This window comes from Brassica napus, chromosome A3 (genome assembly GCF_020379485.1).
Source record: "Brassica napus cultivar Da-Ae chromosome A3, Da-Ae, whole genome shotgun sequence".
In the NCBI taxonomy this organism is placed as follows: domain Eukaryota; kingdom Viridiplantae; phylum Streptophyta; class Magnoliopsida; order Brassicales; family Brassicaceae; genus Brassica; species Brassica napus.
This window is the reverse complement of record NC_063436.1, coordinates 16,839,564-16,859,798: the sequence shown is the minus strand read 5'-3', so window position 1 is coordinate 16,859,798 and position 20,235 is coordinate 16,839,564. Positions and strand designations below refer to the sequence as shown.

General features: G+C 32.8%; 2 protein-coding genes across 2 annotated transcripts; both read right to left on the bottom strand.

Moving 5' to 3' along the window:
- Positions 1-571: 571 nt before the first annotated feature.
- Positions 572-1,621, bottom strand: BNAA03G31840D (protein GL2-INTERACTING REPRESSOR 2). The gene has a single exon (XM_013796498.3). It carries the CDS (start codon positions 1,374-1,376, stop codon positions 858-860), a length of 519 nt encoding a protein of 172 aa, XP_013651952.2. The 5' UTR covers positions 1,377-1,621; the 3' UTR covers positions 572-857.
- Positions 1,622-8,814: 7,193 nt separating this feature from the next.
- On the bottom strand, positions 8,815-19,939 carry LOC106355601. The gene is made up of 2 exons (XM_048776377.1): positions 10,361-19,939; positions 8,815-9,714 (listed from the first exon to the last, which is right to left on the bottom strand). Exons 1-2 carry the CDS (start codon positions 10,472-10,474, stop codon positions 8,824-8,826), a joined length of 1,005 nt encoding a protein of 334 aa, XP_048632334.1. The 5' UTR covers positions 10,475-19,939; the 3' UTR covers positions 8,815-8,823.
- Positions 19,940-20,235: the final 296 nt, after the last annotated feature.

The following is a 20,235-nucleotide window of genomic DNA, read 5'->3' as shown; positions in this document are numbered from 1 at the left end:
AAAGGATATATGAAGGTTGTACTTTTCAAAATGCATAGATCTTTTTGACATTGTGGTATTTTGTTTCATCTCTAACCATTTCCAACTAGGTTTTCTAGACAGCCAAAACATTCGACAACATCTCAATCAACCAACTGATGTCTTTTTTTATGATCAGCTGATCCGGTCAACACATGGAAAAACGTATTTAATGGTATATAGTGGATTTGTTACCATACTGTTTAATCCCAGTTCGGAATAGTTTCTGATTAATGGCAAGAGTAACTGAATCACATGTTGCCCAACTACCATGTAAACTGTTTAGATTGAAAGTTAAACCAAAATTATATTGTTGTAATTTTGGTTAAAGAAAATTCGAATCTTAGGAAACGTGTTGTAAGTTCTCAGATGACCACAACCAGGCAGATGAAACCGATGTCTTACTATTAGTCTATCACCCCTTGTTGATTATCTCTAACCATTTCCAATTTAAATTCTTTCCCTGTATCTGCTTTGTTCAACGGTCCAACCAAATATCAATTTTTTCTTTTACAATTTAATTCAAGAAACACCGTTTGCAAATTTTAAGAAATAGAGGAAATAAGTCTTTCAAATCTCAAAGGTGCAAAGGTTGAGAAGCACATAGAGACACAGTGCAAATGTTTCTCATACTGAACATCATTTGCTCTAATAATTTCATATTGCATTAAAAGCAAAGTTAGTGCTACTCCCGCTCCACTTCATGTTTAGTCTAAATGTGGAGCGTGATTAGCACTACTCTAAGGCAAAACAACCACGAGAAGAAGCAAAAGAAAAATATAGAAACTAGTACGGTTGGATCAGCTAGTCTATAGGTTTACGTTCCGAAAAGGGTTTCATTAAACAAAAAAGTTCCACCAGGTCTTATTGCGTTTCGTGATGTCGGCAGGAGCGGTTGTAGCGGCGGAGACATCTTGGTGGAGGAAATCTAGTAGGACGGTGCTTTTGCATTTTGGACATTTTGGGTCATCTTGAGAGAGCATAACGTACATAAGGCAACGAGGGCAACCAACAAGTAGCATTGAGATTGTTGTCTCCATCTCCTCCTGGTACGTTTCAGATGAAACGCATGAGCTTGGTGAAGTTGTGTTGGATCGGCTTGGAGAACGAACTAGACTCATCAGGTTGGCTTGAGAAGGAGGTGGCGAGAGGTTCAGCTTCAGCTCGAGCTTAGGGCCGTTCTTGTTCCTCAGGCTCATTGTTCCTTCTTTCTTTGGGAGTTGAGAAAGAGATTTTGGTTTTATTGAGAAGTTTTTCTCTTGTTGGTTCTTGTAAGGCCATTTTATAAACGCAAACACATACACACAAATAAGCCACTCTTCAGAGAGAGAGAGAGAGAGAGAGAGAGAGATTTTCATTAAGGCTCAATTTAATTACGATAGGTGAAATAACTATGATAGCTAGATAGACTAGTCTTTTAGTTCCAACAACTATTTCTGCTTAACTTGTTGAAGAAAAACAATTCTTCTTTACCTTTTTAGATGGCAATGTTGACATATCGTTTAAAATATAAAGCATACATTTTATAGTTTTTCTTACATTCATACATTTTATAGTTATGCTTTTTCTAAATTTTTATATCATCTCAACTTTACCCATTTGGATTATGACATGATGATAATACTAATATCAAACCAATAAAATAAATTGTTTAAAATATTGGATAATACAGCTTTTCAAAAATTATATTTGATCAAAAATATCATAACATTTGGATTTAGAGTTTAGTGATTATTATTTAGGGTTTAGTATTTATGGGATTGTGGGTTGATAAACTTTTATAAATAATTTTAAGATATTTATAAATGATTTAAGAGGGTTAATTTAGTTTTATCATCATAAATTTATGGTATTTATGAAATTTTCATTCACTTGAAAGTAATATCAAATTTGTGGTGAAATTAGATCCACCAACCAATAATCTACAAACTTTAGTTGGTTTTTTTATTTTTAAAGTACGTTTTCAGTTTTGAACTATGTTTGTGGAGGATTAGACGTACTCTATTTATTTACGTGGATTCTTAGTTTTACGATACGAGATTGTGCTAAAATCAAATCCAATTTTGTTGTTAAACTTTTCGTAGGTTGTTAATATGTAATTGTCAAATATGGTGGGAAACACAATAACATCGTATGTTACGTATTTATATACTATAGCTTGTAATATTTATTTTCCAAACAAATGTATAACACTATATATGCAGATACAATACTTGGAGTCCTAATACCTTTGTTTAAAAATAATAAGAATTGCAGTCCTAAATCAAATAACTAGCTTTGAGCCTTTGAATATTTAGAATACATGGCAATGAAACGAAAGTATAACCATAATTTTCTAATATATATATGAATCGCATTCATTATGTGTTTGTTAATTTTCTCCGAAATTAATTTGGTACAAGTATTTATCAAGAAGGAAGAATTACGAATAGTATTTGTTGACAGGAGAAAACGAATAGTCTTTGATTGTATTTAATGAAAACAGATATGTATTCGTCTTTATATAGACCACCTACGTACAAGTAAAGGGTCTTAATCGAAGCAGGAAGAGAATTGAATGTGTATTAATGTTAATCACAGGATTACAAAATCTCGTAAATAAACTAGTAAAATATAAAAAGATGGCCATGCCAAAGTAAATACTATGACTACAATATCACGTAGCTTCACACCAAAAGCAAGCTATTAATATTTGCAGTTTGAGTTAATTTCCCATGTGAAGTTATTTAATGATTTATTTGGGGAAGAAGGATTCTGTTAACAAATTTATATTTTCTCTATTCAAAACAACAGACTACACTTATAGTATAGTATATCTTCCGAACCACTAATACCATTAAAGCTAGCAACCTTACAATTAATTTCATTCAACTGAAACTATGACATGCTTGGCTGGATTTACAATTAATGTTAACCACGAAGTAAGTATGAATGAATAACCAATATTCGGATTTCGTATCGTATGTTACAAATAGCTGTAGTCACGCATCAATTATATTGTGTGGATTGAAATCAAAGGTATACCGGACCGCTGATTTAGTGTGGAGAAAGCGAACAAATGTTCGACCTGATGTTTATGGATCAAATCAAAAGCCTCACGTACTTGGAGACTTAAATTTGATGATATAATGCATGCTATTTGTGTGTTTATATTGTGATTTTATAAAACTTCTTTTAAATAAGTTAATTAATCGTGTTTCTTCTATTCCTTATCAAGCATTCTCACTCGATATCAGCCACTTCCATTCATACGGTCATACATCTACTCATCTATCTAATATTGAATGTGTGAGGTGTTGGAACTATTTTTTGAACATTATGAATAATGTATTCATATGTCAAAAAAGAAGTTTTATTTGAATGAGAAATGGAGGTCTAATGTGTGTGATTTGAAAAACTTGTATAAAGAAGCAAATATACACATTGGATATTTGAACTTGGATTTGGGTTTTTTGATTTGTTAGTTGGACTTCATGTTCATTGACTTAATCTTATAAACCATATATATGTTGATCTTTTATATTGATAAAATATAAAAAAGAAATCCATTTTAAAGTATATTATTTTGTTTGAATTGGTCAAAACAATAATAATTTTATTCTTTAATTTCTTGGTCAAAATGTGGAATAAATTCACATAATAATGACAAGAATTAAAAACTCCATTAGTGCACTATGGAGGTTTCATTTTTGTGTTGAAAAATGAAACTTGTGCTTCTCATTATATTTCTATATAAAGGCTTGTGAGCCATTTAGAAAACACACATTCATACAATCAAGAAACATTTCTCCCACTCAGAATAGTTATGCTAGTATTTTTTTTTTATTTTGAGTCTGAGAGTACATCACAGAAATAGGTTCGATAGATTCTGTTTTTCGGTGATGGTAAACAGAAACAATGCTGCAGTTGTATCTTGGGAATCTGAGCGCCATAAAACCGTCACACTACGGGGCGTTTAAAGATTTAAGGAAAGAGATTATCTATCTCGACTCTGCAATTCTTCTTTATTTTTATATTTTGGTATTGAAACTTTAGTTTATGTTCTTATTATTCTTTACAAATATCAGTTGTCCTATGGTAGTAAAATAAGGTTCCTACATTCTTAAATCTTTAAATATTGTTTATGCTTCTGCACTAACAATACTGATATTTGTTAAAAGTTTTTTTTGAGAACAGGTTATGAGAAACAAGAATTAGAGAATTCTTGGTGTTGGGAAATTATCTCTTCTGATTTCTGAAACTTGATTATTTGAGATTTTGTTGTTAGATTCATTAAAATAATTAATATTTTGGAGCTAATGAATTTGATATCTTTTATGCTTCATAAGAACAGGTTTCATCTTTCGGTCAAACGGAAAAAGGAATTGAAACATAAGCGATCATATCATCAATACCTTTAATGGCGACAATGAAAACCATTTTCCAAACGTCTTTGGTAACGTTTTGGAATGGGGTTTGTGAACTCTTAATTTCATAATAATTAATTGATTGATTGAATGGTTATTTAATCAGTTTTTATTTATTTTTTAATATTGGTCAAAATGTGTTACTGCTTTGACTGGGTTGATGGTGTTAATTTGCTTTAATTATAAAGAATGCTTAACGTTTTGATTTCTTGTTTCAGATTTCTTTTCTTGGAATAACTTAATTTAATTATTAAGTAAATGTGTGACTATGAGAAAAGAACAATGATTCAAGTTTCAAATATGGTGAAACCATAGTCATATACAATATTTTGATTCTTAAGGGATCATGTTATATGGATGGAAATGGTTGTGAGTCGACACCCCAAATTAAGTTTGGGAGAGGTCTGCCACATATAAATCATTTGCCATAGGAAATAAAATGTTTGTTGATATTGGTCATAAACATTTATATTTCATCAATGCTTAAATGCAAGTTACAAGAAGATTGACCATGCAAAAACAATGATAATTTTCAGACCAATATGACTGAAACTGACATGTGTATTGTAGTTTATAAAGTCAATATGGTTGAAAATAATCATATATAATGGTGGTTTGATGGCAAAAATAATATCTTGTAATGATATGTATATTTGCTAAAAAAGTGTTTGGAAAAGATCCAAAACATACAAGTTAGATTTATTAATTAACTTGACAGAATTATGAAAATAGTTGTATGTAAAATGTGAATTTCTAAGAATGAAACACATTTTTCAAGAAAATTGTAATAATTTTTGAAAATTGCTTTTAATTCATTTAAATCTAAAGGAGTTGTAGATTAATTTTCTAAACTCTTAAGAGATGTTAAATGTAATTATGCATGTTTTGAGCTATCTCAAGAAATGTGGGGGAAGCTTTGCTTACCATATAAAGTCGTTGGCAAGAGGTCATATGAACTTAGTGATAGTTATCACAATATAATTTTTTTTATTAAAAAAAAAACAAGCTAGTGTCATACACTGAGTTTTGTGTATAATGGTTAATTGTATCTTGAATAAAAGATGACAAAAATCATTAGACAATTGATCTCCACTAATCTCAAGAGATTATGTTCACTATGGTGACAACCTAGGATCCTTTAATTAAAGGTGTGTCATGAGATCAAATTGTTATATCATCAAAAGGAATGGGTCGCCTGTGAATTAAGATGAGTTTCCGCGGTAACTCTACCTAACTGACTGGAGATCCCAAGAAATAGGTTCAAGGAGACAACTAAGTGAAACTAAGTCTGTCCAAAGCACTGTAAGACTTCGGTCTATACCCAGTTCCTATGATGATTAAACAGTGCTACATGTAAAGAATACAGGATAAGCATTAGCTTTTAATGATTTGTGTCCATAGCTTTGAGATATGAATGGAGTAGTACATGATACTCCTCTAAACAAAGTTAATGGCAAATCACCTTGTGAGTGTGAAATGGGGCCGTTTCTAGGAGAATGAAGGAAAGGCTATATTCTCCAAGTTTACTCATGATTAACCAAGACTGTTCACGGCCAAAATGAACACAATAGAGAACCTAGTTCTGTGAGAGAATGAAGCTGTGTTATGGCTATTGTCTAGGTTTACACCAAAGCCCGGGAGGTTCAAGACATCATGGCCACCTCCTGGCCGAGTAAATCCGATAGCTATTAACAATGACTGGTTCAAGGCTTAAAAATTGCTACCAACTCATCATGCAGTGGATTTTTCGTTTGTACTCTCAAAAGTCCTTAGTTAGGTCTTGTCGAGTCTTGTCTAGGAAGTTGAGTCTTGTCTAGAAAGTCTGTCGAGTCGTCTAGTGTCTAGAGTCATTTCTATTCATGTGAGGGATTGTTGGAACTATTTTTTGAACATTATGAATAATGTATTCATATGTCAAAAAAGAAGTTTTATTTGAATGAGAAATGGAGGTCTAATGTGTGTGATTTGAAAAACTTGTATAAAGAAGCAAATACACACATTGGATATTTGAACTTGGATTTGGGTTTTTTGATTTGTTAGTTGGACTTCATGTTCATTGACTTAATCTTATAAACCATATATATGTTGATCTTTTATATTGATAAAATATAAAAAAGAAATCCATTTTAAAGTATATTATTTTGTTTGAATTGGTCAAAACAATAATAATTTTATTCTTTAATTTCTTGGTCAAAATGTGGAATAAATTCACATAATAATGACAAGAATTAAAAACTCCATTAGTGCACTATGGAGGTTTCATTTTTGTGTTGAAAAATGAAACTTGTGCTTCTCATTATATTTCTATATAAAGGCTTGTGAGCCATTTAGAAAACACACATTCATACAATCAAGAAACATTTCTCCCACTCAGAATAGTTATGCTAGTATTTTTTTTTTATTTTGAGTCTGAGAGTACATCACAGAAATAGGTTCGATAGATTCTGTTTTTCGGTGATGGTAAACAGAAACAATGCTGCAGTTGTATCTTGGGAATCTGAGCGCCATAAAACCGTCACACTACGGGGCGTTTAAAGATTTAAGGAAAGAGATTATCTATCTCGACTCTGCAATTCTTCTTTATTTTTATTTTTTGGTATTGAAACTTTAGTTTATGTTCTTATTATTCTTTACAAATATCAGTTGTCCTATGGTAGTAAAATAAGGTTCCTACATTATTTTCTCTAAAAATATATTTCTAGGTTTACACCAAAGCCCGGGAGGTTCAAGACATCATGGCCACCTCCTGGCCGAGTAAATCCGATAGCTATTAACAATGACTGGTTCAAGGCTGAAAAATTGCTACCAACTCATCATGCAGTGGATTTTTCGTTTGTACTCTCAAAAGTCCTTAGTTAGGTCTTGTCGAGTCTTGTCTAGGAAGTTGAGTCTTGTCTAGAAAGTCTGTCGAGTCGTCTAGTGTCTAGAGTCATTTCTATTCATGTGGGGGATTGTTGGAACTATTTTTTGAACATTATGAATAATGTATTCATATGTCAAAAAATAAGTTTTATTTGAATGAGAAATGGAGGTCTAATGTGTGTGATTTGAAAAACTTGTATAAAGTAGCAAATACACACATTGGATATTTGAAATTGGATTTGGGTTTTTTGATTTGTTAGTTGGACTTCATGTTCATTGACTTAATCTTATAAACCAAATATATGTTGATCTTTTATATTGATAAAATATAAAAAAGAAATCCATTTTAAAGTATATTGTTTTGTTTGAATTGGTCAAAACAATAATAATTTTATTCTTTAATTTCTTGGTCAAAATGTGGAATAAATTCACATAATAATGACAAGAATTAAAAACTCCATTAGTGCACTATGGAGGTTTCATTTTTGTGTTGAAAAATGAAACTTGTGCTTCTCATTATATTTCTATATAAAGGCTTGTGAGCCATTTAGAAAATACACACATTCATACAATCAAGAACATTTCTCCCACTCAGAATAGTTATGCTAGTATTTTTTATTCTTTTGAGTCTGAGAGTACATCACAGAAATAGGTTCGATAGATTCTGTTTTTCGGTGATGGTAAACAGAAACAATGCTGCAGTTGTATCTTGGGAATCTGAGCGCCATAAAACCGTCACACTACGGGGCGTTTAAAGATTTAAGGAAAGAGATTAACTATCTCGACTCTGCAATTCTTCTTTATTTTTATATTTTGGTATTGAAATTTTAGTTTATGTTCTTATTATTCTTTACAAATATCAGTTGTCCTATGGTAGTAAAATAAGGTTCCTACATGAGGTTGGATCCGAGACAAAGAGTAGGAAGCAAAATGAAGCTAAGCCTGACAAGTGATATGAACTGGTTAAGTACTAAAATGTGCAAGGGCTCAAGTTACGTATACTTATTCAGAAAGTTTCTTCGCACCAAAAACTGTGGTAATAAAAGAAAGTTGCTCAAGTCACTGAAGTCAACAAACCTAAATTTTATATATGATCCTTCCTTGCGTCTTAAGCCAGTGTTTTTAACCTTTGAACTCTCGGAACAGGCCTGATCAACTATATTCTGGTCTTTATTATTATCAAGTAAATAAGCCCAAATATGAAGCCCAGTCAGTTAACTGTGTTTATTCTTGAGACAGATTCTGCAGGAGACAGCAGTCAAAAGTGAAGGGTTCTTTAAGGGTTTAGGTTTTTTTTTCTTTTTTTTGATCAAAAGGGGTTTAGGGTTTATGCAATATGAATCTCCAATTGGAAGACAATTTTATGTAAAATATTAAAAAGCTCGTACATGACTGGATCATACTCAGTCCAAAGATTCAAGCCTTTTTGTTTGTCAACTTACACATGAAGAATCACTCATGTCAAAAGGTAGATCATTAGTAAATGTAAAAGCCTCTTTACATTCTATTTTATATATGATCTGCTGTCTTTAGCTTATTACCATCTTGATCTTCTAGCACTCTGGTTTTCACCTTTAGCAGCATCCGATAACCGCGACTCCGGAACCGAACCACCACGGAAGTTACTCAGTCTTGGACCAGAGAGGAGATGATGATCTTTTGAAGAAGCTTTATTTGGTTTATAACCTTGCGTGTCATCCAAGTAACCTTCTCCACTTTTTTCAAGCTTCCCGCTCTGTACAACCCAATCAGATATGCTTCTTTGTAAATAAAGGCTTTTACATTCCCCATAAGGCCATTTATAGCTCTTGTCTATGTTCAGTTCTATGGAATGAAGATCATCATCTTCTTCGTGTTCATCATCAACTTCTCCATCTTCTTCCACGTGGTGGTTCATGTACTCAGAGAGTTTCATCTGCACTCTCTCCTTACGCAATGCGTCAGCTAACTGCAACATCTCTCTCTCCTTTTCAACTTCTTCTTTAACTTTCACTGCCTTCATCAGAGCTGCTTTTGTTTCAGCAAGTTCTTTGCCTAGCTTCTTGTTCAACCTCTCGGACCTTCTCCTTAGCTTCCTCTCCGCTTCGAGCTCGCCAGCGACGGATTCTATTGCGGCCTCAACAACTCGTTGCTCGTTGCTTTTCCACTCTTCGGCAAAACGTTTCATCAAGTAGGTGATGTCGTTGGTTTCAGGTTTATTATGCTCGTGGATTAACTGGTTGACTTGTAAGCGAGCTCTTTCGATCTCGGAGTGTAGAGCAGAGAGGAGGGACGTGCTTGAAGATGGGCGGTCTTCTTGTCCCCACATTCTGTTGATGATTTTGAGAAGCTCTTTTGATGTTGTGAGAGCGTTACTACACTCTTTTAACCGTGTTTTGACTCCCACGGTTGATCTAGTTGGTGTCACTGCCCGTGATCGAGTCTCAATCTGCATCGAACAAACCACGTTAAGTCTTTTGTTCATTGAACGCAAATGGATTTGTTGATGATAGAGGCAACACAAACTAAACATAACAAATTCAGTCAATGCTCAAAAAAAAAATCGATATGCGTTAAATATGCGTTTTTGTAGATAAAGCGGATTATTCGGAGCCTAAACGAGGCCTAGACATTAACGAATTATTGTTTTACTAGATATATCTATATATATTACGATTTTTAGTTTTTGAGTTTCATTTGTAAATTTATTTTGATAAATTATCAAAATTAAATATACAAAACAAAATAAATTAGACAAATTTATGAATTTGTACTAATATTATTGCTCAAATTAATAAATTTAGATTAACTTAGGTCAATTTTAAACCAATATAGAATAGTTTACACCGATTTGAATAATATAAATCAGATTTTTTTATATCGTTTTGGCCTATACCGATTTTTAGAACCAATTCAGTATCTCCTCATTCATTATAGCCTTACATGTCTATGTTTATGTGAATATCACAGTGAATAACAAACATCATAATCATATGCACATTCATTCATCCAGAAGCATTTGATAAGAACAGCTTAAGAATTAAAAATGCTTCTCACAGGCAGAAACACAATCAAAAGTAAGAAAATCAACTTACATCCATGAAGCTGCCGTTGCTAACATGATTCTTTGCCTCCACATTGCAGTCTCCAAGCCTAAGCTTCTGCGCAGTGGAGGAACCTTTTCTCTGGCGACTTCCAGTCCCTTCCATCCTCTACAAAACCAACAAGTTTCTCAGCTTACTTATTACCTAAGACACAAGTAAAAGAATGCAGGAAAGCCGGATTCACATTGTCCATTGCCATATTCAGCATTATATACAATCTTTCCTTAGGTCTCAATTATTAGAGAATCTAGACCTACATTATTCCAAATAACTCAACTTCTAATAACCAACCAACTACCTCCATATGATGAATGGAAAATACTAGTCTAACTGCTCAATTATGCAAACCAAAACATGCCCTTTCATAAGAACTTAAATGTGTATTTTAGAGCACATGAGAAAAGATTCTGAAGATCAACAGTTTTCTAATCTTCTCTAATCCCACTTCTCAACATCAATCAGAAGCTGCAGCTATAAAAAAGGGGTATATATATTCTCCAATGATGAATACAATACTCATAGAGGGTTTCCAACAATGTCACAACTTTGACCAAACTCAGACCTCAGAATCACACAAATATTATAACTTTATCAGTTAAACAGAGTTGAGTTCTCTTATCTTATTGTCTTTTATGGCAAGAAATGCACCAGAGTGAGAATCTAATTAACAAGCAGATCAGATCAAGTAAGTAATTTCCTCTCTCATTTGATCATAATCAGTGTTCAACAAATCGTTAGGCAAGTTAGGCGTTTTATAAAGGATTATTGATTATGCCGACGGTCTAAGACCGACATTTAGACCTAAATGATATTAGCTTAAAACCAATAGTCACTCCATTAGGTCCAATTTGCCTCTTACGGCTAGACGCTGCCTAAATCGATTTTTAGAATACGGATCAGAATGAAAGCACATGGCACCCGAAATAAATTCAAATCACACCACATTCCTTCTTCACCGATCAAGTTTTGGTTTTGTTCATTTTTTGCAGTTAGTAGACAATAACTGAAGAAAAAGAAACTAAATCCCTCTAGTAGAAAACGGACTCCTTTTTCAAGTATATTTATCTAGTTGCGTCACAGTAAAGCTATATCCATATTTCCCGAAGTTTGACGGCTCGTTGAGAACAACTATTTCCGGTTAAAATAAGTCCATCTACCTAACAAGTACTATTTCATTTGGAGATTGTTTTCTGCTATATAGGCTTTGCTTACGTGATTCAGATGTATTAGAATCTATATATAATAACGATATAATACATTTGATCGCTTGTGAGTTGTGACAATCAAAACATTTGGTATTATATATTTTGATGAAATCGATAAATGATTATAAAACGTTAATAATTACAGTTTGTATTCAACTGTATGTAACTTTCACCAGAAAAAACAAGATCCCAAATGTAATAGCAAACCAGGTAGTGTAAACTTCTGCATGTGCTTATGTGTTTCCTTTGGTAGCTTTGAAAGTGGACCCATATATCGTGTTAATATCATGCTTATGACTCATAAGTCATATGATCATGTTCCCAATTCTCAAATTCCATTTTCTTTAAATAATCGTTAGGAGTGGTTATATCAATATTGGCCAGTGTTATAATTTATTTTATTGTGGTGATTTGTAAACTAATCTGAGATAGATAGGTTTGCAAGAAAACGGGAAACGGAAAAGTAATGATGAATTGATGGGAGCTATAAAAACATACGTCGAAGTCTCTTACCAATACATGTCGGATATCAAGCTTTAAAGACTAGGGAATGTATGAATTGGTGAAACTGTATTTGTAACGGTAGAGTGACATGTTTTCTTTTCTTAGCTAGAAAAAATTCAAAGAGATAAATATTTTTTCATTCGTTTTTAACCTATAACATAGTTCTCGTGTGGTGAACATTCATGGAGACTACTTAGCATGCAGCCCTAGCAGTCTTTTTTCATCAGTGATCTATGTTGTTTCTTTACCATCATTTTGGATTTGTAAATAATTTTATTGTAGTTTAGATATTTGTTTGTTTGTATTGTTGCAGACAGTTTTTCCTCAGGACTCTATATATGGTTAAACACTTGAAAACACTTGCAAAGAAAACTATTCAACCTAAAAAATGTTTGGGTCTGCACATAAATGAAAATTGTATATATGAAACTTAGGTATAGCGTACTACAAGTTTAAATGTAAGCACAAAAATATACTTATCAACCCGGCCCAAATCACCATCAACATGGAATTGGGTGCCTAAGGTTTGGACCCATGGGCTATGTCAGAGTTCGAACTTCAAACTTGTAACAATCTTTTTGCTTCCTAATTAGTAACCTAAATAAGATCGTTTGTTTCAACAAGATGTCGTTAGCTTACTATTCTGAGCCTCTGAGTCTATATCTCCTTGTGGGATTTTTTTTTTTTTTTTTAAAGAGGGATTTAGTTTCTTTTTCTTCAGTTATTGTAGTTGACAACAAAATGGCACCAATAATTTACAGATGCATGAACATAGAGTCAAACCGTTATTAATCTGCGCCTTGTATATCGTAACTTTAAACATCTAGTCATCTACTATGATTTATAACGAAGAGAATGAAATAAAAATATAATTCATGGCATCTACTTATAGTATCTTCATTTGATTGATTTGCTTAGAGAATTAACCTGTTGTAATTTTGAACACCTAACTCATGAGTTTTATGCGAAACTATAAAATCACATCAAAATAATCGAACCTTCAAACTAAAATTTTTCGTAATTGCCGTAATGCAAATAACGTGTGGACGTTTGTGGAGCACTGCGTTTTCTTCATCATTTTATTTTAAAGTGTTTAATTTTGAAATAAAATGACAAATGAATAAATACCAAAGAAAGATAATCCAAAGCGTGAGGGTGGCTTTCGGATAAACACAGAGGTTGTCTCCATTTTCTTTGGAAAATTTGGGATCATGGGCGTTGTATTTGTAGGACCCATACTCGCTCAGCCTGCTACTGCCACAATGTGGGTCCAGTTTAAAAGCCCACTCTTGTTGTTTTCTTAACCATCTCACGTGAAAACCACAAATAAAAATAAATTTATTTAGTAAAAAAAGAAAACTCAAAGTTTTGTGATAAATATTGTTGAATATGTTGACAAAAAAGTATTGTTGAATATTTTCCAAGTGAATATAATTTTTTTACTATTATCAGAGTTTGTCCAGTAATGATGTTCCAAAACATGTTCGCTCTTGTTGATGGAGAGGTATCAGTCAACAAGTTTAATTTATTTGGGGCTGGAGTTAGACTATTTCTGATCTTAATCACATCATTTTAGGTACATATAGATTATTTGATATTTTTAATCAACTTTTTTACTATAAAACAACATTCAGGTACAAAATAATTTATTTATTTTTGGTCTAAACAAAATAAAAAAATTCGGCTGAATGGGATGATAGTTTATTTATTTACATATATATTTTGTAAAGGCAACATGGGGTTAAATTTGAAATGGGGCCTTTACATATAATAGAAGTGGGACCTGAATCTTTGATGCAATGAAAGAACTCAGAAGAAAGAAGATAAAGGCGTGCAAATGTTTTGTTTCCATTGTCCTACTCCGACCATCTATTCCTGTATCTTTTTCAACTCAAACTTTGCTGCACCTTTTATTTATGAGTGCATTACAACATAGGACACTTTTTTTTTCTTTTTTAACGCTATAAGACACTTCTTGCTGGTCAGACACTTTATTGATGTGCTGGCTTTTTTCCGGACATTAATGCCCCTCGCTGGTGGATCTGAGAAATTGAGAGAGAACGTGTCGTTAAGTGGGTATTAAACTTAGTTACGTATGTTGTTGGTAAGAGGGACAAATTTCAGCCGTTGGATGTAAATCAATCCGACGGTTTGAGGCTTATTCCTGGTTTGTTTTCAAAAATGATAGGTGTCGACAATAAATGCAGGGTTTCTCTTCTGTGTGGAGACTGAAACGAGCCGCCGCTGAGAAGAAGAAAGGTAATTGCTTGAGATTTATGAAAAGAAGATTGTATGTAATATTTGCAGTTTGGAAACAGACGAGGGAGCGCATGTTGAAGAGGAGGTTGACGAGCTAGATGTCAGGCCTAGATGTGGACGTAGATGGAATAAGTGTGTGGACATGGATGGAAAAGTGTGAACGATAAAAATGTGAACATATATATAAAAAGAAAATGAATCAATGACAAAAAGATGTATATCTGAAACGTGAAATTTTTAGTCATCGGTAAAAGAATTTATTTCAGCTTCTTGCAAAAAAGATTTAATTGGCCAATAGATAAAAGAATTACAATGGATCTGCTTGTTGCCGTAATCACCGTAGATAGCTCAGATGGCTTTACGCCTTTCTGGTGTCATAAAAAAAGTTCCAGTAACAAAACCACTACAACTCAGAAAATGAACATACAATTCAACGTTACACCAAAGCTAGAGAAGAGAAACCAAAGATCCTAACCAAGATAAAAAGTTTTAGCATATTCAGCACACACTTGAACGCCTCGATCATAAGCTTCAACTAACAAACTCAAACTCCCAGGACGAACAATATCTTGGGGTTTCTTTACATCAAGTTTAGGAGAAGTAGTCGTAAGCTGTGGACATGGACACAATTAATGTATATAAAATGTGGACATGGACACAATTAATGTATATAAAAATGTGGACAAGGATTAATAAAAATCCCTCAGCTTTGAGTAGAGTTACACAAACATAATCCCTCAGCTTTAACTTCAATTAAAATTATAGAAAACAAATTGATGAATGGAAGAACCAACCTCTTGGATATGATAGAGAACAGAGTCTTCGAGGAACATCTTCAACAGTTTTTACTGGACGGAGAGTGGCTTGAGGAGCTTCGGATCGAAAGGCGACAGAGACGACGGCTTGATTCTGACAGTTATGATCCTGATACCGGTTGAAGTGTTTGTGGTGGGTTTGGTTGCTCAGTAATCTTTGCTTTCTTCTTTGACTTCAATTTCGTCATGGTTCGTTACGGATGATGAAGAAGGGCGACGAAAAACAAAGGAAATTGGAGAAAGATGATGAAGGGCAGGGCCTCTGGATTATCCGGTGTTCTCCAAGAATTGATGAAAAAGATATAAAGGTGTTTCGCGAGATTAGGGATAGGAGTTCAGGAAATGGAGAAAGTAGATCTGAGACTCATAAGTGGAAGAGACAATATACGTAGTTTTCCAAATTCAAAAATTGATTTATGAAATTACAATTTAAAAATTATTATTTTATCAATAAGAGAGTTGAGTGGGATTGATTCGTCAGAGAAGAGCTAGAAAAAGGGAGTGTAGTTGAAGGGCATGCAAGACATTGCACATAGATAAAGTGTGTCTCCAGCCACAAGTGTCTTAATGTGATATTGGAAAGACATAATGTGTGTTAGAGTGTAAAAAATTCATTATTTGTATATCTCATCAAATAACGTTTTGTGTTTTCTTTTCTTATACGTCCAAGATTCAAATAGTTTTTCATACTCCAGTCCACACTCTTAAACTTATCCTCAAACTTGGATAAACTTTGGATGTGTTGTAATTGGTACGTTTGTATATTGTACAATTTTGACTTTTCAGCACTGTGAATACTATAGTTCTTTAATAGTTGTTGCTGGAGCAATAGTCTGATAGTGTAAACGACCAGTAATATGAATGTGGCCTCTAAATAAATGTAGCATGTGCAGTCAAAATATGGATAGATAAAACATATATAGCAGAGATTGAAAACAATAACAAAATATCATAGAAAGTTATTTGCCTCAAAACTTATGTGAATGAATTATTTATATTACCAGTTTATATTTTTGAAAGTGTTGATAATCATCTTTCAGTTTAATCTATTGGTGTGATTTTCTCTGCGCAAAGTTATTCGTTAATTGCTTACAGTTTCTCAAATTTTGGTCTAAGTCTAAGATATGCGATGAAAAAATGCAGAACAATGCAGATACTTTTAACAAGAAAAAATTAAAAATGTGAAGGAAATATGTGGTCCTCTCTCCTCTGCTTCCGGCCATTGGTTTTGGTTTCATAGAAAATACAACAAATAGCTTTGGTCCCCTGTTGACATAAAAAAAAAGCTTTGGTCCCCTACTTATGGTAAATAAATACAAAACAACATGCAAACGAAAATTATCATCAGGTTTATTAATTTCCTGATATTAGATTCAAAGTTTCTGATTTTTATTATTCTTATCTTTCCGAGTTATGTTATAAACAAAATACACTGTTTCGAAATCATACAGTGAAATTTTAACATAACCAATATTTTTACAACATTAAAGAAAAAGTCACTTTGTTTGTCTTTCTCTTGTGATTTATTCTAGCTAGATCGCAGTATCTTGATAAATACATCACGTTAAGGATGTCTACACACATATTTATTTATTTTTACCAAAAACAAATAGTTTTACCATAATGAGTAATGGCATATATCGTACGTAATAAATTTCATAACCTTTATGTAACATTATATTTCTTTCCGATCCAGAGGTTGCCATGGTGGTTAGCTGATAAGTTTTTAACATTTCGACCAGAAAAAACTAAGATAAGTCATCGCTAGTCTTAATTTTCTTGATTGGTGTCGACGTATTTTTGTCATGCAGGAGCTACACCATTGGCTTCAACATGATTTGCATCATTTAATGCGCAGAATTTATTTTTTGTCGGCAATATTAGTTGATAATTGCCCAAATGCGCAGAATAAATCTTGTCCTGTCGTAATAATACTTATTATAATAATATTAGAAAAATTACAGTTTTTCTTTTTAACTGAAGAAAAATTACAGTTCATACAGCAGTTTTAACCCTTTAATTTACTAGGAAATGGAGAAATGTCAGAAACAGAAATAATAAAAAGCAAAAGTAGCAGCTTATCCTGAGTTTCATGAAGCTTCTCGCAACACTTTCTAAAAACAACAAAATAATATTGTCGTTTTTAAATATATTTATATAAAGAAATGTGCAGGTTTATCATTTTAGGACTCCTCCACGAATTACTTCGCATATTCCTCTCCTGCCTTTCCTTTATACCCAAGAGATCATTAGAGCACACATTAAACATCATAAACTGTATGAGTTTCTCAATAAATACTAAATATACCATGGTGTATAATACAAACAAAACCAGTTATGAACAATACCGAATGAAACATTTGGTTTTAACCCCAAATTTTTCAAAGAAAACTACATAGAAATAGAAATAGGGTTCTAAAATTTTTTGTAGACACCTAAATTTATAAAGAAAAAAATTAGTTGAAACTTTAATAAAATGCCTATAGCTCTTTAAATCTCCAGGCCGACACTGAATATAAATATGTTCGTAATTTAATAATTTATGAACCAACAATATGAGTTTTGTTTTACAATGTATTGAGCGATATTAATTGATTATTTATATATTTAGTGAATTGCATGTTTTGGGTTCTCATTTATGACTGATTTTTTTAAACTTTATGACTGCGTGTTGGATATCAATTACTCAATAAGCATCAACTTATAGAATGGTGGTTGTTCAATATTGTAAATAAGAAAAAGAGAGACAGGGCCACAAAGTCGTCGATTTCACAAATAGTTCATCAAGTCTTTATCTTTCTCAATTGTAAAATGATTAGAAAAAGAAAATGTAAAATAAAAAGAGGGAGATAGAGAGAATGAACATTAAGGGCTGTTATGAACTATATATATATGAAGTAGAAGTGACGAAGATGCGTGCGCTGGTGTGTTGGAAAGGCAAAGCTAGCACATGCTCCATATTGTTCACAGCTTGAGCTTCTCACTTGCGTCAGGGATAATTATTTTATGTACCTTATTACTTTCACTGAGAATGTACCCTTCACTTCTCAGCCGCTGGATCCCAACTAATCGCAACATATTAGCAAACCACCAAAACAAAACAAATAAACCTAATTCGAAGAGGAAGGGATGTATCAAGGGAGATCCTGAGTCTAGACAAAAGAAACATTGGCATATGATTCCCATAATTCAAGAAAATAATTTACAAAAACATAAAATCTCAAAGTTGTAAATCTCAGGGACGGAATGATGTCATAACTTTTTGTTAAAAAATCAGAAAGTTTAGATTCTTTAACTCATTGTTCTCAAACCGAGTTTGAATTTAGATCAAAGAAAAATAGCGTAATCACCATTCTTGGTAATATATCCCTTATATTTCTTACACGTATTTATAAAGGCTTATTGCAGTAATAGCCATATTTGAGATGGAAATTAAGAGAGTAGTCATGATGTTGACATAATGTACTTACTGTCTTTTTACCATCTTACTAGCCGGTTATACCCTTATAGAGAACAGGTTCCCAGTTCCTTTAACTAAAGTAAACGACGTGGTGATTTACTGACCATAGTAACAATGAGAGTATTTTGGCAACGCCTGAAATAAAAATGAAAGGAAGGAAAACATTCTAGAGAGATGAAAATATAAAAAAGCAGAAGTGTAAAAGAAAGAACGTTACAAACGGAGAATGCATGGATCGTAATGCTGATGCCAAAATATAGAAATAGTTCCACTTCAAATAGAATACACATAGTATAACAACAGTTTAAAGTTTGTCACCGCCATGTCATATGAGAATATTTTCCATTCTATCGGATATAGATCAGTTTATATTTACTAAAATAATCACAACCGAAGACGGTGAAGTGTGCGGTTGGGGAAAGGTGGTGATGTCGTTAGTGCAATAAATTTGCAATTGTGGGTTACAGCTCGTCTGTGATGATGTCGTTAGTGCAATAAATTTGCAATTGAAGGTAGTTATATTCCACATAGTATAGTGTATGTTATGTACATTTCTATCACTTAATCATTTAAATTCGATCCGAACTACAATTCAACCTTATATAAGCCATGTTAATCATATAGTAACTGTATAGTATATCATATATACATATATCTAAATAATATAATGGAGATGGGAGACTTGTATTTACATTCCTAATGAACTAGATTATATACAAAGGTAAAGGAGATTTGCATTCACCTTCACTCTACGACAAAGGAAACATGATGTCTTCAATTAAAAACTAGTCGATATTATAGGAACTACAAAGAAGTTCCGACCAAGACATGTCGTAAGCACTACAATAATATCGCTTAAACATTACAATAAGATCATTACATCTTAAGAAAGCGGTTAATTATGTCTTCTTCTATCTCTTCTTTCTTGACCAAATCACTACTAAACTCAGCAATTGTCTTCTTCAATTGTGCAATAATTTTGTTTTTCTCCCAAATTTCGTTTCTATCTTCAATCAAAGCTTTCTTCTGCCATCCAAAATAGTTATATAGTTTTATATTCATTACATTCCACATACAGTATACTATGTGAGGTGGAAACAAGTTTAATGAAGGCTTGTTAAAACTAGGCTTGAGAGTAATCACTAAACCCAAGTTAGGGGAATATAAACCCCAAGACATAGTAAACGGAACCCAAACATTTTTCTAATTAAACCCACATGGCATAATAGGGGACAAAGTAATCACTAAACCCAAGTTAGGGGAAATATAAACCCCAAGTCCTATTCTGATAGTTATATAGTTTTATATTCATTCCATTCCATTTACAGTATACTATGTTAGGTGGAAACAAATTTAATGAGGGCCTGTTAAAACTACGTTTGAGAGTAATCACTAAACCCAAGTTGGGGGAATATAAACCCCAAGACATAGTAAACGGAACCAAAACCTTTTTGTAATTAAACCCACATGGTATAATAGGGGACATATGTATTTAGATGATTCATTACGAGGGAGTGTTAAAACTATACTTGAGAGTAAACACTAAAGCCAAGTTAGGGGAATGTAAACCCCAAAACCTAGTTAATGGAACCCAAACCTTTTTGAATAAAACTCACCTGGCAT